We start from the raw sequence: 25426 nt of genomic DNA on the forward strand, positions 1-25426 counted from the left end.
GTGATCACGGATCTTTCTCCAGAATGGACCGTATGCTGGGACATAAAAACAAGCCTCAATAAAATTAAAAGAAAAAAAAAAGAATTTGTTCAAAGCACATTCTCTGACCACAATGGAATACGAATAGAAGTCAATAACCATCAGAGACTTGGAGAATTCACAAACACCTGGAGGATAAAAATGAGTGGGTGATGAAAACATTCCCGGATAATCAAAAGCTGAGGGACTTCATCACCAGTGATCAGTCCTATAAGAAATGCTAAAGGGAGTTGAGCAGGCTGAAAGGAAGGGACACTAAACAATTGACTGAAACTACGTGAAGAAATAAAGATTTCCAGTAAAGATCACATGGTAAATATAAATACCAATACTACGTTATTGATTTATAACTCCACTATTTACTTCCTACAGGATCTAAATACATAAACTGTAATGATAAATCAGTGGTTTTGGACTCAGTGTAAAGTGTGTAATTTTTGACAAGAACTACATAAAGGTGGGGGAATGATGGCGTATAGGAACATAGTTTATGTGTCCTATTGAAGTTAAGCTGGTATCAAAGAAAAACAAGATTGTTATAGATTTAAGATGTTAAATTTAAGCCCCACAGTTAACACAAAGAAAGTATCAGAGAATATGACCATAGAGATGAAAAGTAGAGTAAGGATTCCGAGAAGTGGGGGAAGGGGCAATGGGGAGTTGAGAAATGAGAGTAGGGTTTCTGTTTGGGGTGAAGGGAAACTTCTAGAAATGGATGGTGGGAAGGTGATAGCCTTGCAACATTCTAAATGTGATTAATCCCACTAATGGAATGCTAGGGAGGGGGTGGAATGAGACGTTTTAGGCTATATATGTGTTTCCACAATTGAAAAAAAAAAAAAAGTCTAAATAGATGACAATTAAATGCCAAGGATGATCCTGGATGGGATCTGAGGATGGAGGAGAGGAAGCTCAAAGGGACAAAGATGGGACACAAGGAAAAAAAAAAAAAAGGAAATACGGAATGTAAGCTTTATATGAATGTTGAATTTCTTGAACTTCTTAGCTGAGCTTAATGAGATTGCGTAAAAGAATGTTCTTGTCCATGGGAAAGGTATACGTGAATTATGTTGTTTGTTCAAAGATATGTGCAGCTTGCTCTTGTATGTTCAGAGGACAGAGCAATAGATGATGATAGATAGGGAGGGAGGGAGGGAGAGGGGTGGGAAAGAAAGAAATGGTGGTGTGGCAGGATGTTAAAGGTGGTGGATTGGGGCATCAGCGGAGGGGGTTTGGGGTATGGTGGAGGTCTATGTATGGGGTTTGTACTGTTTTTGCAACTTTTCCTGTAAGATTGAATTTATTTCAAAATCAAATTTATTAAATTAAAAAAAAAGAAGTAATTAAATCTAACAACTGTTTACTGAGCGCCTGCTATGAGCAGGCACTATAGGGTTCAGGAATAAGAAAGATGTCATGATCCTGAAGTTTATCATCTAGTGGGTAGTGAAAACAGGTCAACCTGAGCGTGATACAAGATAGCATAAGGTAAGTGCTGTAAGAAGAGCATAAATAGGAAGTTTTAATGGTTCATCGATAGAACTGGATTTGGGAGTAGCCTGAAAGATTGGTTGAGAAGATATTAGAAATGACTATGTTTTTCATATTTAATTGCAATTTTGAAAAACCCCAAACTCAATTCTATTATTAACTTATAATGTTTATTCCACTTGTTAAGTAATGGTTTAGACAGAAAGAGTTAATTTAACATTGTTTTTTTTTTGTTGTTGTGTTTCATCCAAGGTCATGGTGACAGTAATAGCCGTAACATTCCAACATTAGTAAAAGACATCAGCAATGTAGGAGAGGTTTCTTGTGGCAGTTCACATACTATTGCTTTATCTAAAGATGGGAGAACTGTATGGTCTTTTGGAGGAGGAGACAATGGTATGTAAAAAATTATTTATTGGTAGATTTGGCGGTATTTCTTGAGTTTTTTTTTTGTTGTTGTTGTTATACTTCCCTATTGTAGAAAAATTCAAATACAGATTAACAGAAAGGAAAAAATAAAAGCTGTTTCTACAAACATTTTTATAACCGTTGTTACACTTTGATAGATAGAATTCTAAATACACATGCCTTTATGCAAGTATATACAAATACTTCTACATAGATATCTTTTTAAAAACCAAAATGGGCCTGTGAATACCATAGATATTATTTTATAACCTGCTGGTTTTATAATCTAACAGTACTTTATGAGTCCCCATCTATGTTAACAAACATGGTTCTACATCATTCTTTAAATGGCTGCAAAAGTATTCTTTCATGTGGTTATAACACAATTCATAAAACTAGTTTCTCACTGTTGAGTTTCTAGATGGTTTCTAATTGTTTTCAATATTAAAAACAAAAGCACAATGAATAATCTTATGGCTAAATCTTTGTCCATGTTAATTAATTACTCTACCAGCAATGTGAGAGTGCCCACTTCTCCAAATCCTTTGATAATATTGGGTATTAAAATTAAGATTTTTAAAAAATAATTTAAAAAGTGAAAACAGTATCATTTAATTTGTATTTCCTTGATTCCTAGTGAGGTTAAATTTATATGTTGGCCATTTGTTTTTCTTCTTTAGTGATTTGCCATATTTTTTAATTCATGAATTACTGAATCTTTTTTAAATTAAAAAAATTATTTACATAAGCATTCTTGTTTAGGACCTGTATATTATGTCAGTAAATTTGAAGTTAAAAATATGACTGTTAATGGGGAGAAAGACATAGAAAAATAATTTTTTATGTCTTTTAGAGTGGTTTGATTGCTTGAAAAGTCAGGTACATAAAGCTATTAGTTGTTGTTGGTTACTTTCGTGTAATAAAAACTTTGTTAATATCCTCTATTCTCAGAAGCCTACAGCTTTCCACATCTGTTAGGTTAGTGATAGAAAGATGAGAGCCATTGATCATCTTCAATACTTAAAAAACAATAGTGTTTCTTTAAAACAAGTAAATTGATTCATTGAATGTGTTTGTTTTTATAGGCAAACTTGGCCATGGTGATACCAACAGAGTATATAAACCTAAAGTTATTGAAGCTTTACAAGGAATGTTTATTCGTAAAGTTTGTGCTGGCAGCCAGTCTTCACTTGCTTTGACATCAACAGGACAGGTAGGACTTAAGAGATGAGCATAGAAACTGACAAAGAGTATTTCAGGTGACTAGGTGACTAAAAAGTAGTAATGGTGTTTAGATTTAAGAGTTAAAGAATTTTTTTAGGCAACATACTGTTTGAAGAACTAGAGTATATAGAACATATAGAGCCAGGCTGTTTTGACATGGCCTGTGTGACCCTGATAAACCTTTCCTCAGGTCCCTGTTCTTTGTATTAAGATGGCTTTATAAAACTTTTTAGCATGCGACACCTTTACATCTGTTCCTAAAAATCATGTCTAGAGGGGAAAAGCAAGAATAGATCCTGTTGGAACCAGTGATATGAACTAAGAAGGCAGGAAAGTGAGCAAAAAAGAAAAAGAGAACACTTCCATATGGAAAATAATCTGAGAGGGTTAACTGTTTTTGAGAAAGGGGGTCAGTCAGGCTTAGGATAGTCAGAATTTTGCAATCCCTTTATAAGCCTTTGAACTTTTACATGCATATTTTTACCTTTTTTTGTGCCATTTGTTCCCTTGTAGTTATAAAAATGGTTAGAAAACTTTAAGGGACATAGGGAAAGAGATTAGCAACAGGCTGGTCGTGGAAAAGACCAGGTAAGACAATGATTTCCCTAATTTCCCCCTTCCACTCATCAGTGATGACAGTGAAAAAGTGAGCTGACCACTCATTCTTTCACTGCTTATGGAAGCCTATTATGGTGCCAGGCACAGGGCTAGAAATGGGTATAAAAATGTTTTTTGACTAACTGAAAAGGGAGATGAGCAGCAAAGCTAAAATTAATGTATAATTATTCTTTGTAAGGCTGGAATGCCTTGAGTCCTAAAAAAAAATCTAACTCAAGCTATTTATTACCTTGTATTTTGCTACATTAGTCACTTGTTACAACTCTCATTGATGCCTTAAAAATTAAAACTTCTATACACATTTCTCACTGTTGGTTTTGTGAAAAGGACCCATGAATTGAAGTCAGAAGATGCTTATTTATTAGCTGTGTGGCCTCAGGCAAATCACAGACCTCCCTTGAGCCTCATATGCCTCTTCTGTATGAGAGGGGTAATAATTTCTGTATTCCCTACCAATGATTATGTAAGATAATTATTTGAATTGCAGTTTTCTATAAATTACCAGGTACTTTTCAGCTATTAGTTGTTAATAATAATAAATTGAATTCATTACATTGAATTCCAAGTGAATTTGTAAATTATTTACTATGGAGAATAGTTGTATCATGAGCACACTGAGTTATTTGAAATAATATATATATGTTTACAAAAAAATAAAGTGAGAGAGAAATACCCTCACTAGTAAGGGTACATTATACTTGCTGAGCGTGAGATGAAGATGAACATCTGTTTTTACCTTAGGGCCTCTTTAGAGTTAACTTCCCACCAAGCTAAGTGTGATTCTCATGTTTAAAGATACAGTATGAATTTTTTTTAGACATCATGGTCCGTTAATGCAGGCTAAGTATTTCTTAATATGTGGCTCAATTGAAAGAACAATGAAAGAGAAAATTCTGGCTATGTGGGCCTTACTGAGTGACAGTATTATAATTATACTCTATGAGTGATTTAGGAGATTTTCAATGTATATTTTTTACCTGACTTATTTTTAGTTTCTAACCTCTCCTAACATATGTCTGTATTGTACAGGAATTTTGTTGTATTCTGAACTTGTTTTAGGTAAGTTCTCTAGCAGGCTGTTACAAGTCTTGTTGAAGAGTTTTGACTTCTTAAGGTTGTTTCCTGAAATATTTGCCTGGCAAAAAAAAGCGCCAACATTTGGTGGCATAAAGATAAGAGTCTACATAATGCAACCAAAACTCATTAAAGGAAAAATGTCATTGTTTGCTGATTGTTTTGATTTTGGGTTGCCAAATAGGCAGTCATCTGTCTTTTGTTTTTGTTTTTCAATGCAATTTTTTTGAGATATAATCACATAACATAAAATCATTCAAAGTGTACAATCAGTTGTTCACAGTATCGTCACATAGTTGTGCATTTATCACTACAGTCAAACTTTGAACATTTTCATTTCTCAAAAAAATTAAATGAAAATTAAAATAAAAAGAATATCCAAAACATCCCATTGCCCTCCTCCCCCATTGTTCATTTAATTTTTTTATAATAATTTATCATTTAGATTTATTTTATACTTATTGAAGCAACTCATTAAATTTTAGACATTTTTTCTTACTATGTATTGCTCTTAAACAGGGAAAATAAAAGAAATTGGTAAAGAGATTCTTACAAATTTACTTTCAGAATTCAACCTACCTAAATCAATTGTTGCATTGATAACTCGGAGTCCTTAAAATCCTGTTTCCACACAATGTCATCCTCTGTGTTATCAAGGGCGTTTGTTAAAGTGTTCCACTATTGTTGCTGGGATGTGCTTACAAGCCACTGAGATCCAGTCACAAGCTGTGATGGCGGCACTTCCCTTTTTTTTTTTAATTCATTTTATTGAGATATATTCACATACCATGCAGTCATACAAAACAAAGCGTACATTCGGTTGTTTACAGTGCCATTATATAGTTGTGCAGTCATCACCCAAATTAATTTTTGACATTTTCATTACCACACACACAAAAATAATAATAAAAATTAAAGTGAAAAAGAATGATTAAAGTAAAAAAGAACACTGGGTGCCTTTTTTTTTTTCCTTCCCCCATTTTTCTACTCTTCCATCCATAAGCTAGACAAAGGGGAGTATGGTCCATATGGCTTTCCCAAGCACATTGTCACCCCTCATAAGCTACATTTTTATGCAATCATCTTCAAGATTCATGGGTTCTGGGTTGTAGTTTGATAGTTCCAGGTATTACTGCTGGCTATTCCAATTCATTAGAACCTAAAAAGGGTTGTCTATATTGTGCGTAAGAGTGCCCACTAGAGTGACCTCTCAGCTCCTTTTGGAATTTCTCTGCCACTGAAGCTTATTTCATTTCCTTTCACATCCCCCTTTTGGTCAAGAAGTTGTTCTCCATCCCACGATGCCGGGTCTAGATTCCACCCCGGGAGTCATATTCTGTGTTGCCAGGGAGATTCACTCCCCTGGGTGTTAGATCCCAGGTAGTGGGGAGGGCAGTGATTTCACCTGCCAAGTTGGCTTAGCTAGAGAGAGAGGGCCATATCTAAGCAACAAAGAGGCATTCGGGAAGAGGCTCTTAGGCACAATTATAGGGAGGCCTAGTTTCTCCTTTGCAGCAACAGTCTTCCCAAGGGCAAGTCCTGTGGTGTAGAGGGCTCAGCCCATCAAACCACCAGTCCCCTATATCTGTGAGCACATCAGCAACCATCAAGGTGGGCATTTAATTTTTTAATACAGTTTAATTGAGATATATTCACACACCCTACAGTCATCCACAGTGTACAATCAGTTATTCACAACACCATCATACATTTGTGCATTCATCACCAGAATCAATTTTTGAACATTTTCCTTATTCCAAATTAAAAATAAAAGCAAAAAAGAACACCTAAATCTTTCCATCCCCTCCATCCCACTGCATTCTTCATCTAATTTTTGTCCCCATTTTTCCACTCATCTGTCCATATACTCGATAAAGGGAATGCGAGCCACATGGTTTTCACAGTCACACAGTCACACTATACAATCTATATAGTTACACAATCCTCTTCAAGAATCAAGGTCACTGGGTTGCAGTTTGACAACTTCAGGTATTTCCCTATAGCCATTCCAACACAATAAAGACTTAAAAGAAGTCATCTGTCCTTTTATCTTCCTCTTTTCTTTATTTCATCCTTCCCCCAGCATCTTAAATCAATCATTGGTTGTTTTGATATTAGTAAAAAATTATGATGTTCAAGGGGAACTGTCTTTACTACTGCTTTACATGGCCCTCTAAATAAATGATCATTAGAACTGTTATAACAATGAGGTGTTGTGGTTTTTAACTAAATCATAAACATTGATTTTGTGATTTTTATAATCCATTATAAGATCACATTTCAGTCTAATCAACCAAGAAATATTTTTTTTGAGTGACTGCCGAGTAAGAAATACATAAACAAGTTTTAAAGATAGCGACACTGTTTCCAAAACTGCTAACATTGGGCAAATATAACAAAATACAAGCCAATTATTAGCTCTGGCAAAATCTCTCAGATGTTCCTTCCCATTTCTTCTATGACCAGTTCTTTTATTTTTAGCTCAGCTTCTTATCCAAACCTGTGGAATGAACTATATTAGGGACTGTTTAAAAACAGCGAAATAATTACACTGGCAATCTTTAAAATGATCAAATGGCAAATATTATTTTCATGTCAGAAAGTTATTTAGAATCAAACCATACTCGTCTGATAGATGATACGTATTTCTAAACAACTTAAGTTGTCAACCTAATAGTGTCAGGAAATTATGTATGGTATATTTCTGTTTGGGTTTCAGGTCTATGCTTGGGGTTGTGGAGCCTGTCTAGGTTGTGGTTCTTCAGAAGCTACTGCCTTGAGACCCAAGCTTATTGAAGAACTGGCTGCCACAAGAGTAGTTGATATTTCTATTGGAGACAGTCACTGTTTGGCTCTTTCTCATGGTAAAGTCTTTTGTTTTTAAAGAAATAGTATTAACTGTTACCTTCCATAAATATATCACATTTAAATTTGGGTTTATTTTGTACTTTGTGTTTTGTTTTTAGATAATGAAGTTTATGCCTGGGGCAATAACTCAATGGGGCAGTGTGGCCAAGGAAATTCCACGGGTCCTATTACCAAACCAAAGAAAGTAAGTGGCTTAGATGGCATAGCAATTCAACAGATCTCAGCTGGAACATCACATAGTCTAGCATGGACTGCTCTTCCTAGGGACAGGTAAGAGTGTCCACATTAAAAAATTCTTGTGTTTTAATAACAGCAAATACCAATAAAAACAGAAACAACTGTACTTTGTTCATAAATGCCCTTCTGCGCATCTATAGTATTGATTTTTTGCTATCATAGAAATGGCATCTAGATTTCTTTTAATTTGAATGTTGAGGTTAGATACATTTCATAAGCAGGAAGTTATACCCTATATTTAAGACATTATTAAAATATACATATCTTCTAAAGATTTTGAATTCTCTTTCTGTCTCCAAATACTATTTAAAAAGTTAAATATCTGCATATCAAAGAGGAGATTAAATTGAAATAATCAAAATCAGAACCAGTCTTTATTTATTTATAACAGTTAATTAGTTCCAATGCCATTTTTATGTCTTATTTTTCTAAAAACAAACTAACTGTGGCCATACTTTTAAATTAAGGAAGTTACTTTTTGCTAAAATTTAACTTTTTAATAAAATGATAACCATATCTTTTTAAGATAATTAGGTGGTTTTAGTCAATATTAGGAGGTTTAATTTTAAGGAATGTTTGGGTTGTTCCAGATATTTTCAGAAACTTGTAGGCTAATTAATAATTTAAAGCTGTATTATATCTGCATTTTAGATCTTTGATTTAGAGAGGGTTTATTGTAACATTCTAACCAATTAAAAATATTTATAGATAATTATTCCTCCAAAACAAACCAAAAATATAGGTTAAATATAAATAGTTGGCTGTTAGTATTAAATTTGCAACTTCCTAATTTATATGTAGCTAGATGGTTTCTAAGATCTTAAAAACCTTCACAACAGATTTTAGGAATTTTTCCTTTAATAGATTTCAGTATATTACTCTGTAAAGTCAGAATATTTTTCCTGATATGAAATATACATTCTTAGACTCTTAGAACAGAAAGGGCTTTTAATAGCCCTTTGCCCTCACGTAGAGGACTCTCCAAACCTTTCAGAAAAGGTGGTTATATGTTTTCTGCTAGAAGAGTTCTAGGGATAGTGAATTCTTGGTTTCCCTCAATAGCTAGAATGAAGGGTTTTATCATCTTTATAGTCAAGAAGGTTTTTTTGTGTGTACTGTTAAAATCTTTTATCTTTAATAATATCTTGATTTTTGTTTTTGAACGTGTATGAAAACTTCATTTTAAGCCTGTTTCATTATTTTCTTATGTTTCCTTCTAGACAAGTTGTTGCATGGCACCGACCTTATTGTGTAGATCTTGAAGAGAGTACCTTTTCACACCTGCGTTCTTTTCTTGAGAGATACTGTGATAAAATAAACAGTGAGATTCCCCCGCTCCCTTTCCCTTCATCACGGTATGTTTTATATATATATAAAAATGTGTGTGTGCGTGTGTATTAATTACTTGTTTTTAGTTTTGACTTACTACTACTAGTCTTTTCTTGTTTGCTTGCTCCTCCCCACCCCCCAGTTATATGAAACTTTTTAGAATCTAGATAAAGAACTAAACTTAGGTACTTATTGATAATAACCTCTAGGAAAAGTTACCTATAATTTCATAAATCAAGCTTTAAACATTATTATTGGTCATGATATGCAAACTTTTTAAAGAGGAAAAAAGTAACCCAAATGGATAGCATATATTCTTTTTTTTTTGTTCCGAAAATTCACAGCAGTTTTTTTGTTTGTTTGTTTCAGGGAGCATCACAATTTTCTCAAGCTGTGCCTGAAGCTGCTTTCAAATCACCTTGCTCTTGCGCTTGCTGGGGGGGTAGCTACCAGCATTCTTGGTAGGCAGGCAGGTCCACTTCGAAATTTGCTCTTTAGATTGATGGACTCAACTGTCCCAGATGAAATCCAGGAGGTAAGAGCATAGCACTTGTGGATCTGTATCTCAAGCCATATCTTTCTCTGAGGTTGTAGCTCATATATTCAGTTGTACATTGGGCAACTTCAGTTGGATGTTCTTTCTCTTACTCCTATATCTTGGTGGAAATAGGTTTTTTTTTTGGTTAATTCATCCTTTAAGACAAAGGTCAGATGCCGTTTCTGAGAAACCTTTCCTTCTCTGCCCTTCTACCAGTTTGGGTTTCTGTATGTTCTCATAGCATCACATTGTATTGTAGTTGCCTATATACAAACTTGTCTGTCTTTTCTACCAGAAGATGAAATCCTGAGGGTAAGGATCCAGTTTTATTTAATTTTGTATCTTTAGCACCTAGTGCATGGCTTGATCAACGTAGTAACTGAATGAGTGGGCTAGTCCTCTCCTAGAAACCCATCCAAAGCTAGGAGAGAAAGGTTGGCTTTAGGTAGGAATGAGTCCTAGGCTAGAACAGTGATTTAAAATAAGGAGGATGTAGTTTGAAAAAGCTTATTTTGTATTATAGAATTAAATTTTGGGAGCTTAAAAAAGAAATAATCTTTGTGTGTTCGTCAGGCACATTTGTGTTCCTTTTACTTTATTTTATATATTTCTCTTCACACTTAAAATTACTTGTTCAGGGTCTTTTTCACTAGACTATATGCTTCATGAAAGCAGGGCTTTTGTCTGTTTCCTTCATTGCTGTATCCACAGCACTTTGCACAGAGCCTGGGCTCAAACTGTAGACTCAACACTAAATATTTGTTGGGTGGTGATTAGCTGTCTAGTGGCAAATCCAAAATATCTATAGTCTTTTTTGTTTTTCTTTAATTTATTTTTTAGAGCAGTTGTAAGTTTACAGGAGAATCATGCAGAAAGTACAGAGTTCCCATGGAAGCCCGCTCTGCCAGTTTTCTCTATTATTAACATTTTGCTTTAGTGTGGTACGTTTGTTATAATTGATAAATGAGTATTATACTAATTATTCACTAATGTCCATAGTTTTACATTAGGGTTCACTCTGTGTTGTACAATTCTATAGGGTTTTTTTTTTCCTTAATTTTTATTATGGTAACATATACTACCTAAAATTTCCCATTTTAATCACTTTCAAGTATGTAATTCAGTGGTATTAATTACGTTAACAATGTTGTGTTGCCACCATATCCTTGTCTTCTTAAACACATCCAAAAAAAGATTTGTATGCTTGCTTTCTTCTTTTTCACATGCCAACTTCTCTAGACCTTTGGAGGAGTATTCATTTGGCAATTGTTTTTATTAAAAAGAGAACCAGGCCAAAAACTCCACTTTTCTTTTTTGATATTAGGTAGTAATTGAAACTCTTTCAGTGGGAGCAACCATGCTGTTACCTCCATTACGAGAACGGATGGAATTACTTCATTCTCTCTTACCCCAAGGACCTGACAGATGGGAAAGTTTATCTAAAGGACAGGTAAGCCTTTGAATGGAATCTTAGTAAACCAGTAATGTCACACACACACATACAAATGGACAGAGAGGGAAGTAAAGCTCATTGATTCTTTTTCTGGGGCAACCACTAAATTACATAAGATCTTTAAAATATCCTATACACTTATTTTTTATTCTTTTAGTTATTTTTGTTAATGCTTATTAAGTTTCATTATCAATTTCTTCTTTCCCAAGCCATGATCTAAAAACTGATACTATGTTCATGCTTCCTTCTTTTGAAATAAGCTGGTTTTAATATGAAACACAGTCTTAGAGGAATGTTGTGTTTCAACTTCAATGTGCATGTGAATCACCTGGAGGTCTTGTTAAATTGCAGATTCTGATTCAGTCAGTCAAGCTTCTTCCTCCCCCACCCTTCCCACCTTCTCCCCTAAGATTCTACATTTCCGACAAGCTCTCAGGGTGATGATACTGGTCCTCAGACCTCAGGGCACACTTTGAGTAGCAACGGCTGAGAACATTCACTTGTTACTTTTTCATTCTATGATTATTTTATTTTCCTTCTTTAAAGAAATTATTGTGGCAATGCAAAGATGAATCCTACCTGAATCTTGCCCCACAGAACTTGCAGGCTTGTGGAGAAGATCTAGGCCTTAGATACAAATAAAATATATTCTCTGTTGCTTGATCAGTGACAAAGTATATAATGTACTGATCATTTGGCTCATTTAAAAGTTCAATACATATTAACAGTATTGAGAGCACAAAGTTTTTTTTCCCCCAGTCACGGTTTCTATCTCCCTCGGAGTTAGCATAAAAAAGATGTAGAGCTGTTGCATTTATCTTTCCACTACCATTGTGTCTTTGGTGATTGAAGATAATGTAATATACCTAGATTTTCTTCTGTCCTGGTGGAGCATAAACTACATCTTTTCAGAGAATAATTATGAGTAGATGCTGTTTTAGTTTAATAAGATTCTGCAGGGGAAGATACGTTGGCCATAAACTGAGAGCCCCAAATTATTTCAGCAATTACTGGGTTCAAAATAAATTGCTGCTACAGATAGAGCTTTATGATGGAAGAGGGAAAAATTGGTTGAAGAATGAATTTATTTGGAAGGTGTTAATACAGTCAGAAGAATTGGACTTGACTGTTGGTTCCATCATATAAGAGTTGTGTCATCCTAGACAATTCAGAAATTTCTTCAAGCCTTTCCCCTACCACCTGCCTCATTTGTAAAGCAGAAATAATATCTATTCTGCTCTCCTACCAAACTTATTATCAAGGTCAAAGGAGTAATTTATGTCAAAGTTCATTATAAACTGTGGAAAACTTTAGGAATATAAAGCAGAAAACAAACAAACCTTGTAGAACTGAAGAGATGCTGTAAGATTGCCATAGAGCATGGGGGAGAGCTTTAAAAAATTAGGAGAGAATATAAAGAATTAACAGGGACTTTCTAAGATATGCAGAGGTAGTGTCCCAGCCATTTTTGTGAGTAATAAGAACCAAAAATTAGTTTCTAGGGCAAAAGGAAGTCACTCTGGTGAGTTAAGAAATTATCTCTTGGTTCAAATACAATATTTTCAGTTTCTTAGATACAAGGAATTATGTAAATAATGGTAGAAATGGTATTGTGAAGCAAGTGTGATTTTTTTCCCTTTTAGGCCTGTGTGATGTGCCCAATAAAATGTTTGACACACAGATTTCATCCAAATAAAATTATGCATTCATTTGTATTACAACTTTGGAAGAATTAACTTTTAGTTTTTTTTTTAATCTTCAAATAATGCTGACACCTGTAAAATTGGTGGTCTTTTCTTAAACTGTTAAGAGCTACTCTTTTTACTTTCTTTTGAGACTACTATTATTTATACAATGCCGGGAAAATCAAAGATAATGTAATATCTAATATTACTAATATATGCTAATTTAATTGTTGCATTGTTTTTAATTATTAGAGCTGGAGGTGGAGGGAGACAGCTTAGAATATTAAGGGCAGACTTGATAAATTTGATAAATATACTCAAGTTTAAAATTAATGTTCTTGATTACTTTTGGGTGAGGTACTTCAGTTTTTTAATTTGTAGGTTGATTCTATTATCACTCAGTAAGTTAGGCTAAAAATAAGCTCCCATGTATTCATGGAGTAATATTTGACTTGATGAGTCTGTTAAATCCTTGTTATTTAATGTTATATGCTGGAAAGTTCCTAGATTTCTAATGACCCCAGGTAAAGCAAGTGATAATTTATTAATTGATTTATTAAATTTATTAAATTATGACTGATTTTTATTAGCATCTCATATAGTGTGAAATGAGACTCTTTAGTTTATGTGTAATGTGCTGAGTTTAAAACAAGGGGTATATGTTAGTTGGTTCTGTGCCCAGAATTTTGTCTAAAATTGCTTATACAAAACATAAAAACAGGTAACTATTATGAAAAAGTGTATGATAGTATGAGTATGCTTATTCTCTCCAGTTTTTAGTGTCTTATAAATGTTAAAATAAGCACATTTTGTTCAATCCAGCAGAAAAATCAGTTGTAGAGTTATAGATTTGAGGAAAAAGTGGTACTTACTGGCAATGTAATATCCACACATGCCTTCCAATGAGTATTTTTTAGATTTCAAGTGATTTATTTTAAATATTAGAATGAATAGTTGCCCTTGATAATTCTTTAGAAGAGTGTATATTATAATTTGTTGACATTTCATACTCCTTCCTACTTACAGTGCTAAAACGATTATATACAATATGCCATTTAGCATAGAGTTTTAGGTATTATAATGAAGAATGAAATTAAAAACTTCATTGAATTGTTAGGATTGAGAGTAAGTTGTATTTTCCTGAATGATATAAATTAGAAAGCTTCTCTTATAATTATACATGTCCTAAAAGATGATTGTTTAGCAGGATATTAAGTGGATTAGTTATCATCATTAGTATAGTTTCTTTTTTTTTCTGGGACCCCCTTTTAAAAAAATTTTTCTAGTGAATTTTAAGCTAATGATTAACTTGATCCTCCTTCATCAGTGGAAATATTTTTCTTTAGAGAATGCAATTGGATATCATTCTGACAAGTTTGCAAGATCATACCCATGTAGCCTCCTTACTTGGCTATAGCTCCCCCTCTGATGCTGCTGACCTCTCTTCAGTGTGTACGGGCTATGGAAGCTTGTTGGATCAACCCTATGGCATTCAGAGCTGCCATCCAGACACGCATCTGGCTGAAATTTTGATGAAGACCCTCTTAAGAAATTTAGGATTTTATACAGTAAGTTGCTCTTTTTCTTTGTAGTAAAAAGAGTAAAGCCATTCTTTTGGAGGGGTTGGGGATCTCCTCAGGTCAATATATAAATAAAGCTCTTTCCCCATCCCCCAGCCCCCAAGGAGGAGAGAACATGTCAGATCATCAGAATATATGGGCCAGAGGACATATAATTGAGAATTCCAAAGAGATTTATTTTAGAATTTTATCAGATATTTCTGATGTTAATGTGGAACAATAAGTAGGTAAAAATAGTCAACATTTTTAAAAAGAAGAATAATGAGGATTAACTATACCAGATATAATATTGCAATAATTAAACAGCATATTTGGTACTGACCAAGAAAGATGGAGTCTCAGATCCTTTTTAAGGCCCTTGCTATATAACCACAATTAAAACCTGGCAGATAAATACCACTGTTTTAAAATCTTAGAACATAACTAATTTGATTTAAATCATGTCAAAGAAACAATAATTTATGATTATATCCCAAAGCAGTAAATATTCTAATTATTTCCATTTCCATATAATGTCCATGTCTGCCTCAGCCCTGACATAAGAAAGTCACTAATTTAATGTAGCATAAATGTTCCTTAAAACGTTGGAAAAATTTTTCAGTCATTAACAACAAATCAAACATCAGATCAAAGTTATATTCTTAAATCAGAAAGAAAACAACTCTACAAAAACAGTTTTCACTTTGACTTAGTCAATAAGCTTTTAATGTGGGCAGAGCAGAGCACTGTCACTAGGAGAGAATATAAAGAACCCTATAGCTTTCCATGTAGAGAAGACCATTAATTTTTACTCCTTGGTGTTTCTTAGATCCATCCCTTTTTTCTTTCCATTTCTATGGTTCTATCCTAGGTACTTATGACTTAATGTAATAGTAGTGTTGTAGCTGATGTCACTATTGCTGGTCTTTTCTCAGCATCTTACAGCTGCTGGAATAACATTGTTGAATTAAATAACCTTATTATATTAAATTAAAACTCCTTCACACACCATTTTTGTGTGAGCTCATGCTTCCCCAGCATTGTACCTGGCACACCTATCTCCTTCTCACTGTTCTTTCCTACCAATTTGTGATTTCTAAGAAGTCTTTCCCAACTAACCCCATCTAATCATGTGATATTAGCTGTACACCCTTATACCTCTCAGCACTTCTAGGGTCAAAATGTACTGTGATTTCGCTTTGAATTGTTTGTGTATCGTTTTGTATTATCCCCTAAGCCTCTTCAAGTGTGCGTCTGTATATTCCTTTTCTTCTGTAGTAGTCTTAGTGCTCTGCTCTGCCCACATTAAAAGCTTATTGACTAAGTCAAAGTGAAAATTGTTTTTGTAGAGTTGTTTTCTTTCTGATTTAAGAATATAAATTTGATCTGATGTTTGATAGCTACAGGAGGTAATGGCTGCATATGGAATGGCAACAGTGGTGTATCCATTTGTTGTTAATGGCTGAAAAATTTTTCCAACGTTTTAAGGAACATTTATGCTACATTAAATTAGTGACTTTCTTATGTCAGGGCTGAGGTAGACATGCACATTATATGGAAATGGAAATAATTAGAATATTTACTGCTTTGGGATATAATCATAAATTATTGTTTCTTTGATATGATTTAAATCAAATTAGTTATGTTCTAAGATTTTAAAATAGTGGTGTTTATCTGCCAGGTTTTAATTGTGGTTATATAGCGAGGGCCTTAAAAAGGATCTGAGACTCCATCTTAGAATGAAATTGTAAACATAGACTAAACTTTATGCACAAAGACATTCATAATATGATTAGTCATAGGAAATAAAAATTGGAAACAACTGTTAAGTAAATTATGATATTTGTGCTCAGTGGTATATTATATGACTTAAATTTTATATACACATGGTGTTCTAGTTTGCTAATGCTGCCAGAATGAAAACATCAGAACTGGATTGGCTTTTATAAAAGGGGGTTTATTTTGTTACAAGGTTACAGTCTTAAGGCTGTAAAGTGTCCAGCAACAAAGGGTACCTTCACTGGAGAAAGGCCGTTGACATCTGGGAAACCTCTGTTAGCTGGGAAGGGACGTGGCTGGCGTCTGCTTTCTTTCAGTTTGCGTTTCAAAATGGCGTTCTCCAAAATGTCTGCATCAGCTTCCAATGGCTGTCTTCAGAATGTCTGTCTCAACTCCAGCTAGCTGTGAGCTCCTTCTGTCTGAGCTGATATAGTGCTCCAGTAAACTAAACAAGGCCCACGCTGAATGGGCGGGGCCACACCTCCATGGAAATTATCCAATCAGAGTTATCACCTACAGTTGGGTGGGTCACATCTCCATAGACACTGAGCCAATAGGTTTCAACCCAACCCACACTAATATGTCTGCCCCCTCAGGAATTGCGTTAAAGAATATGGCTTTTCCTGGAGGACATATATATATAAACTGGCATACATGGTTTATGAAAATATAGCAAATATTTATGAATCTTTTGAAAGCAGACTAAAAATAGAAAATGTAATATTATGAAAAAAAACCCCACCAAAAATCAGAAAAGAAATGCACCAAAAATATTAATAATATTTTTCTTTGGGTAGTTGGCTAAATGGTGATTTTAACTTTTTTTTTTTTTTTTTTACAATTTTGGTGTTCTCTAAATTTTTTACACTGTGCTTTTTTTTTCTTTTACGCTTCTTATCTTGGAAATAATTTAAAACAGAGAAGTTATAGAAATCTTTCAAAGAACTCCCCTGTACCTTCACCTACATTTTCTCTATCAATTTTTTTATTCTGAATCATTTGAAAGTTGCAGATATCATGCCTGCTACCCTTAAATACTTAAGCATGTGTTAAGTATGCATTTCCTAAGAGCAAATTCATTCTCTTACATAACAGGAGAACAATTACTAGAGCCAGGAAATTTCACACTGACATAGTATTATTATCTAATATATACTACATTCTTAAATTTCTACATTTGTCCCAATATTGTCTTTTGTAGCAACCTCCCTCCCCCAATCCAGGATCCAGTCTGGAATCACACATTGTATTTAGTTGTCAGTTCTCTTTAGTCCATTTATTTCTTTTATAACCAGAAGAAAGTTAATTTCTAAGAATTGTGTTCTTAATGAAAAGTAAACTTTTACACAAAAGGTCTAGAAAGCAATAGGATCAAAATGTTGAAACATGCAATCTTTGGGTAATAGTACTATTTTCCTTTTTCTTGATTTCTTGTATTTCCAAAGTTTCTATAGAGTAAACATGCATTACTTTAAATGGAAAAACAAATTGAAATTGCTTGACAAATCTTACCAATTAATAGGATTATAGCAAGGATTTAAAAATTGATAATTGGAGAGAGGAGGTAAAGATTTCGTAAGTCAGAATGATATATGGGAGGACATGACTTTCATTTTCAAATTCTTCAGATAGAATCTTTACATATCATTTTAGGATCAAGCATTTGGAGAGCTGGAAAAGAATAGTGATAAATTTCTACTTGGAACATCATCATCGGAGAATAGTCAGCCTGCTCATCTTCATGAACTGCTCTGTTCACTACAAAAACAGCTGCTGGCATTTTGCCATATCAATAACATTAGTGAGGTATGTGATTCTTGGCCTTTATGGTGCTCTGTTGGGGTCCTTGAAAACTCAGATATTTGAGAATTCCATGATTTTTTGGTACCTTGAATATTTCAAAGTAGTAATTCAGGAAACTTTTTTTCCCTCAGAACTCAAGCAGTGTGGCATTGCTTCATAAACATCTTCAGCTCTTGTTGCCTCATGCCACAGATATTTATTCACGTTCTGCAAATTTGCTCAAAGAAAGCCCTTGGAATGGCAGCGTTGGAGAAAAATTAAGAGGTGTGTGTGGTATTGGATTTCAAATTTATTTACTGGTTGGAAAGCAGGGGTCCTTATCCTTTCTAAAGTTCTGAGAGAATATGAAGCCTCTGAGTGGAAAAGGAGTGATCTTGAATTTCCTTTCTGTTGAAGGTCCTTTTGATTTTGGTTTGGAGGTGATGATAACAGTGATTGATCTGACTGATTTAAAGATTCTAATTGGCATGACAAACCTAATTTAAAGGCATTGGAGAATATAAACTCAAAAAGATTAATTTTATATGGCATGACATGAGATTTTTGTCTACTGTTTCTTTACCTTTCTTCAGAATTTGCCACTGTGTCCCTCCTTCCTTCTTGGAATGCTTTCTTCTCTGGGCTTCTGTGTATTCATAATCCTGTTTTTTTCTCATATCTGCTCTTTTTTAATGGGCTCCTCCAGGCCCCTCTTCCTTGGACATATCTTTTAATGTTGAGGATCCTCTGAATTTTGCCTTCAACTTTTTCTCCCTTGGATGATCTTATCTAGTCCCACTGCCTTTAACTACCATGTGCATGTTGATGGCTACCAAATCTGTATCTATTTGAGGCTTCTTTTCCTGAGTACTAAAGCCTTTTCCTTGAGTTGCCTACTGGATGCCTTTTCAAGGTTGTCCCAGAGTCAATTAAAATTAAGTATGTCCAAAATGGAACTCATCTCTGAAGTTCCCTTATTGAAAAAATAAAATAAATAAACTAAAAAACTGAAATCATAGCTTGCTTGGTATCTACATTTGGCTGTTCCACAGTCAGCTAAAATTCGATATGTTCAAACTAAGCTCATCTCTGAATCATCCTCCCTGCCCCAAAATGTAAACTAAGGCAGCAAACTCAAACCTCCTTCTGCAGTTTCTAAAAGAAACCTGACCATTGGCCCCATTTTCATAGTACTAATGGTATCCTACTTTTCTCTATGCCCTCTACTGTCACTTTTGTTTAGGTCTGTATCATCTTAGCTGGACTGCTCTACCAGTCTCCTAACTGGTCTCCTTGCCTCCAGGCATGCCAAATTTTCTGGTTAATTTTTATGCTGTGACCGTTGGGTGATGGTGGTGGTTGTGGGCATGTTTTCTAACATACGAATCTGATCATTTAACTCTGGTCTTAAAAAAAACCTTTCAGTGATTTCCCCATTGCCAATAGGATTAAGACCCAGTTCTTTAGAATGGCATAAATGGACTTTTATGATCTGGCCCCAGATTTCCTTTTCAGTCTCATCTATCCTACCTGTTCTTATTTCTCATCTTACCCCACCATTCCTTCCTCTCCCTCCAAACCTGCACTGTAAGGTCCAGCTGTACTCAACTACTTGCAGGTTCTCAAAGAACTCATTTAAGCTTGCTCTTCTCTCTGAATCTTTTGCAGTGCTGTTCATCTACCTGGAATGCACATCCTTACACACACAGCTGATTCCTATGTATTCTTTATGTCTCAGCTTAGACATTATTTTATTATCATACCAAAGAGGGATATCTTGATCTCAAAGACTGGGTTGCAAGCTTCATATCCTCAGGTCACCCTGTTTTTCCTCCTATCTGGAATGGTATTAAATTGCTTCATTATAATTGTATTCCTTTCCCCACATCTCAGGGGCATTAACCAGGTCTTGTCCCCTCACCTGTGTCTCCAGTGCTGACACAGTATGTGGCTCATAGTAGGTGTTCAGTAATGTTTGATAAAAATATGAATGGTTTGAAACTAATATCCTTTGTTATCTTAACAAGGTAATTTTAAGTAACTTACTCTTTTTTTCCTGAATTACCAGAATGAAATATTGAAGCAAAATTGATTTGAAACCAATACAGATAATGAAAAGATAGATATTTTGGTGTTATCTTAATAAAGTAATTTTGATTTTTGAAATAGCAAAGGCTTCCCTCACTAGAATGTTAACCACCGTGAGGGGCAGGTATTTTTGTTTGCTTTGCTCATGGATGTCTCTCTTTCACCTAGCATCATGTCTGGTATGTTGTAGATACTCAAATATTTCTTGAATAAATTTTTAAATGAGGATAAATTTGTGAATGAGAGATTCATAATGCATTTTTAAGGGAAGCTATAATCCTTTGAATTTATTGGCATGGAGGATATGTACGCTTTCCAACAAAGTATTTCTTGGTGGCACTGTCAGAAAGTGAATAAATGCTAGTACCATACAAGCTACCAGGTAGGTGTTCAATAGAGAGTTATTAAATTAGTATACTCTAGATTATAAAAATGTTCTTTCATGAATTGTAACAAATGTACCACACTAATGCAAGGTGTTAATAATAGGGTGGTATATAGGAACTCCGTATTTTATGCATGATTTTTTCTGTAAACTGCAACTTCTCTAATAATAAAAATAAAAGTGTACTCTAGCTTCAAATGGTGTCTCTTAGGTTTTTTTTTTAAAGTTTTAAACATTTGATCCATGTTGCATTTCTTACCCTTCATAGATGTGATATACGTCTCAGCTGCAGGCAGTATGCTCTGCCAGATTGTTAACTCCCTGCTGTTACTCCCAGTGTCAGTGGCTCGGCCTTTACTGAGTTACCTCTTAGACCTGTTGCCACCTCTTGATTGCCTTAATAGACTCCTGCCTGCTGCTGCTCTTTTAGAAGACCAAGAGTTACAGTGGCCTCTTCATGGTAAGCAAAGATAGTAAAAGAACAAATAATGCTTCCGATAAAAGTTGTTCCTCTTGTATACATTAAGTAAATTATATCTGCATGTGGGTGTTGTGTGTGATCAAAAAAGTTATCTTCCAGGAGTTTACAGTCTTAAGTGGGCAGCTGAGATGAGACCACTTAAATTGCTCATATGTATATGACAGTGTCATGTGCAAATGGTCTTTATGGTCATTAGATTTTAATACTGTATTTCATTGATTCTATGACATTTGTTTTCAAATTTTGACATGTTGAAATTAGGATGCATTTACAATGGATGATAGGAAAGCATTGTGTCATGGTTTAATTGGCAGCATTTTTTTTTCCTTAGAAATACTTACAATAATGATGCATCTGGCAATCAGTGGATTCTTTGATTCAATGAAATTGTTTTATTACTTAAATACAAAGATTTTTAGTTTTAAATCTCCGGCATTAAAATATTTGGAATTTTGATTGGATATATATACCGATTGCTCATGAAAGATGGGAATTGAAACATCATTTAATGTTTTCTTTTTAGATACTTTATAGGACATTGATTCTGATTTTAAGCATGGTACCTGGATTTATTCTTTATTTATAGAATGTTGGTGATTCTAGATAGTTGAATATAGCTTAAAAACTATGTCTGGAAGAATAACATAAATGTGTTTTTTTCACTGGAGTCATTATAAGGCTATCAAAGGAGTTTCATCCCTGAAAACTTAAAAACCCTTCCAGTTTAAGTGAGGCCACTTGTTTTATTGGAAAGAATCCTGAGCTGAAGCATAAAGAGATCTAAATTTTTAGTCTTGACTGTGCCAGCAACTTGGTGTATAATCTTGGGCAAGTCACTTGTAACTTCTTAGAGCCTTGGTTTCTTCTCCTGGAAAGCTTTAACATTGAATGATTCTGTGACCACTGAATTTAGATGAATTTACAGCCCTGTTTAGATTCTGATTAGATTTATACAGAGCTGTTCCAGGTATTATTCTTGCTTTTCTAAGGAGTCTTGGAATTTTCTAAGATTCACTCCACTTTGTATCAGGTGAGTTCAGCGTCATTTTATTTTTGATTTCTGCATCTGTTCTCATCACTGATGTTTTTCTGTAATTTTCTTTTTTCATGCTCTCCTTGGCAGTTTTAATACCAAAATTATACTAATCTCATATCATGCATTTGGGATCTTTTCTTGAAATAATTTAAGTAAAATAGGGATTATCTCTTCTAGGAGGTTAAGAAGAATTTACCTATAAAACTATCTGACCCTGGTGTTTTATTGTAGGTAGACTTTGGCTATTAATTCTCTCTCTTTAATAGCTGTTGTTCTTTTTTAGCTTTTCTGTTTCTTCTCAAATCTACTTTGGAAATTGATATTTTTCTAGAAAATATCATTTTGTTGGTTCTCAAATTTATTGGCATAAAATTGTTCATAATATTCACTCATGGTTTTTTTAATCTCTAGTGTATCAGTGGTTACATCCTTTTTTTATTCCTAATTTTAAAATTATGCCATCTTTTTATTGATTAATTTTATTAGAGGTTTGTCTATCTTATTAGTTTTTTCAGATGACCAGTTTTTGGATTTATTGATCTTCTCTTTTTAAAAATGATTTCACTGATATTAGTTCTTACCTTTATGGTTAAGTATCATTTCAATGGATTAACTCTTGTGTTGATTTTGGAGGAGTGAGCTGCCTCAAGTACTCACTAAAGAGGGCAAAATTTGATCTGGATGATCTGGATAATGAAAAGTAAGAATGGAGTCCTTTGGGATAAATTTGTCCTATACTGTTTTAGTGTATATCCTAAAATTAATAACTTTACAAAGGAAATTTTTATTTGAAAGCATGATTTCTCTGAATATATTTTTAATTATCCTGGTAAAAAGAATATATATAGAAAGTATTATAATTTTGTTTACATTATAAAATTATTTACTTCAATTTCATACTGAAATTGAAAAGAATAGGAGACCATGAGAAGGCTTTTGAATCTTGCAAGTACCAGGTAAAGACAGGATTACTAATGATTTTATCTTTAGGAGGGCCAGAATTGATTGATCCTGCTGGCATACCATTATCTCAGCCAGCCCAGTCCTGGGTGTGGCTGGTAGATCTGGAAAGAACAATTGCTCTTCTTATTGGTCGGTGCCTTGGTGGCATGCTTCAGGGCTCCCCTGTGTCTCCAGAAGAACAGGACACTGCATATTGGATGAAAACACCACTTTTCAGTGACGGTGTAGAAATGGACACCCCTCAGTTAGGTAACGTGTGCTTCTTTGCAACATTTAAAATGTATGCTTATGTTTATACCTCTGTCAGAGATATATTCTGGGTTTGCTGGATAGAGAACTGATAGAAAACAAATGCATCAGCAGCAGCGGAGGAGATGTAAAACTGTAACTTGTAGCCCTTAGGAGAAGTTAAATCCTTCCACATGGTGTAGGGAAAAGAACGGCTGAACTAAGAAAATGTAGGTTCTGGTTCCCACTCTTTCATTATTTATCACTAATTTTGGGCAAGTCATCTAAATTATAAAGGTGGGAAAATTCTTAATTACTTATGTTCTGAGATTCAGTGGTTGTTAAACTGCCTCACAGAATGGAAAGCACTGCAAGGGTGCTTACCATGACTTAAACCTAGGATCTTTTCAAACACCCCTCAGATGTGAGTGGCAGCCTTTCTCCCGGGCTGTCCTGCTTTCATGCTCTTGTTACATTGTGTGATTCCTCATTTTCTTCCTCCTCATTTATGGTTTCCCTTTCCTGCCTCAACTCCCATATCTACTCACTGACTGGCTAGTTCTTAGACAGAACATGAAGGCTTCTCAAATACCCTAACAAATGATCTAATTGTCACTTAGGATTAATCCTTTAATCTCTCTGGGCCTCTAATTTTGATTCTATAAAATAGTGGGTTGGATTAGATAGGTCTTGTTAGATCTAAAATTCATTATTTCTCTGATAAGAGAAAGAGACTCATAGAGTACCCAAGTAGGAAAGTCTAAGAGACAATAAAAGAGAGAAAAAAAGAAACTGAGTTAGAGAAAGATTCTGTTTTGAGGGTTGGGGAGTTGGAGAGGGAGGGTGGAAGAACAGTTGAAGATTTTCTTCTTTTTTCAAATAGGAGTGTACGTTCATCATTTCATTTATGAACCAGAAGTGATTCTAGCTATGGCTGATGAATGCTAGATTGTGCTTATGATACATTTGTATCAAAGAAGAATAAAATCATGATTTTTAAAGGAGTATTTGACATCATAAAGTGGTTCCAGTGCTTTTAGTCTTTAACCCTGTGACAGTCCCAATGTCCTGAGAACAAAAGTATTGATATCTCTATCTTCCCCATATTTATGTTGTTGTGTTTACTTTATTCAATTAGCTAGTCTATAATATGAATACAGTTAATTTTGGTTTTTAAATTATGAATCATGAAACTATTAAAATATTGTGTTTTATGTTTAAATACTTGTATATTTTAGGAAAAAGGTATTGTCCTTGTAAAATTATAAATGTATGATAATTCAATTACATTATGGGGGTTAAATTGACTTTTGGTATTAGCTCAGGAACGTGACCATCATTTAGAGCATTGTTTTGTTTGTTTGTTGTTTTAAATGGAAAATGAATTCTGAATGCCAGAGGTCCCATTGAAAAGTTATGAACCACTTATACAAATGTAAATATCGATTGGGAAATTGTTCGAGGAATCTTTGATCTTTCTTAGATCATATTTACCTGATTATTTTCCCTTAAGTCTAGAAGTCCAGTGTCTTTTCTATTGGTCCCATGTTTCTCAATGAGGCTGCCATTCCATTTCTAACAAGGCAATTCTTTTTTATGCAAGACTGTGTTGATGTTTGGGAGATTAGGATCCCTGACCCCTACACACCAAATTCCCTGGCCACATTTCTAAATGCCTTCTGGAAAGAATGGGAGGATTGGTACTATCTCCAATTGAGAAACATTAAAGGACTTTATAGCATTTACTTCAAATGGTTTGAAGTATATCATTCATATGCATTAAATAAATGTGGTATGATTTTAATTGTAGCATCAAAATTTATGAGGCTTAAAATTGATAACTTGAGTAAATTTTTTTTTGTTTATTTTTTTTTAGATAAATGTATGAGTTGCCTATTAGAAGTGGCTCTTTCGGGTAATGAAGAACAGAAACCTTTTGACTACAAATTACGACCTGAAATTGCTGTCTATGTAGATTTGGCATTGGGTTGTTCCAAAGAGCCTGCACGAAGCCTGTGGATCAGCATGCAGGATTATGCTATTAGTAAAGGTAAGATGAAGGATAAAGGGGGTAAATATGCAATTAGCTCATAATGCTAATATATTTGTAATAATATATGTAAATAGAAAATCACAGGTATCGTCCTATTACTTTTTTATA

At 34.2% G+C, this 25426-nt stretch overlaps 1 protein-coding gene across 8 annotated transcripts in view; it reads left to right on the forward strand.

The window, feature by feature from the left end:
* HERC1 (HECT and RLD domain containing E3 ubiquitin protein ligase family member 1) overlaps positions 1–25426 on the forward strand; it is a 260009-nt gene that overhangs the window by 94700 nt on the left and 139883 nt on the right. For 7 of the 8 annotated variants that reach the window (XM_037833741.1, XM_037833743.1, XM_037833744.1 and 4 more), the window contains exons 7-19: positions 1783–1926; positions 3024–3151; positions 7574–7718; positions 7821–7992; positions 9180–9314; positions 9658–9823; positions 11151–11276; positions 14311–14532; positions 17956–18108; positions 18237–18369; positions 20826–21017; positions 23065–23286; positions 25142–25315. In XM_037833741.1, coding sequence (XP_037689669.1) covers positions 1783–1926; positions 3024–3151; positions 7574–7718; positions 7821–7992; positions 9180–9314; positions 9658–9823; positions 11151–11276; positions 14311–14532; positions 17956–18108; positions 18237–18369; positions 20826–21017; positions 23065–23286; positions 25142–25315 — 2112 coding nt within the window. Of the gene's footprint in view, positions 1–1782; positions 1927–3023; positions 3152–7573; positions 7719–7820; positions 7993–9179; positions 9315–9657; positions 9824–11150; positions 11277–14291; positions 14533–17955; positions 18109–18236; positions 18370–20825; positions 21018–23064; positions 23287–25141; positions 25316–25426 lie in introns of those variants that run through there. The other variant, XM_037833748.1, reaches the window with a different exon arrangement.

This window comes from Choloepus didactylus, chromosome 4 (assembly GCF_015220235.1).
Source record: "Choloepus didactylus isolate mChoDid1 chromosome 4, mChoDid1.pri, whole genome shotgun sequence".
In the NCBI taxonomy this organism is placed as follows: Eukaryota; Metazoa; Chordata; class Mammalia; order Pilosa; family Megalonychidae; genus Choloepus; species Choloepus didactylus.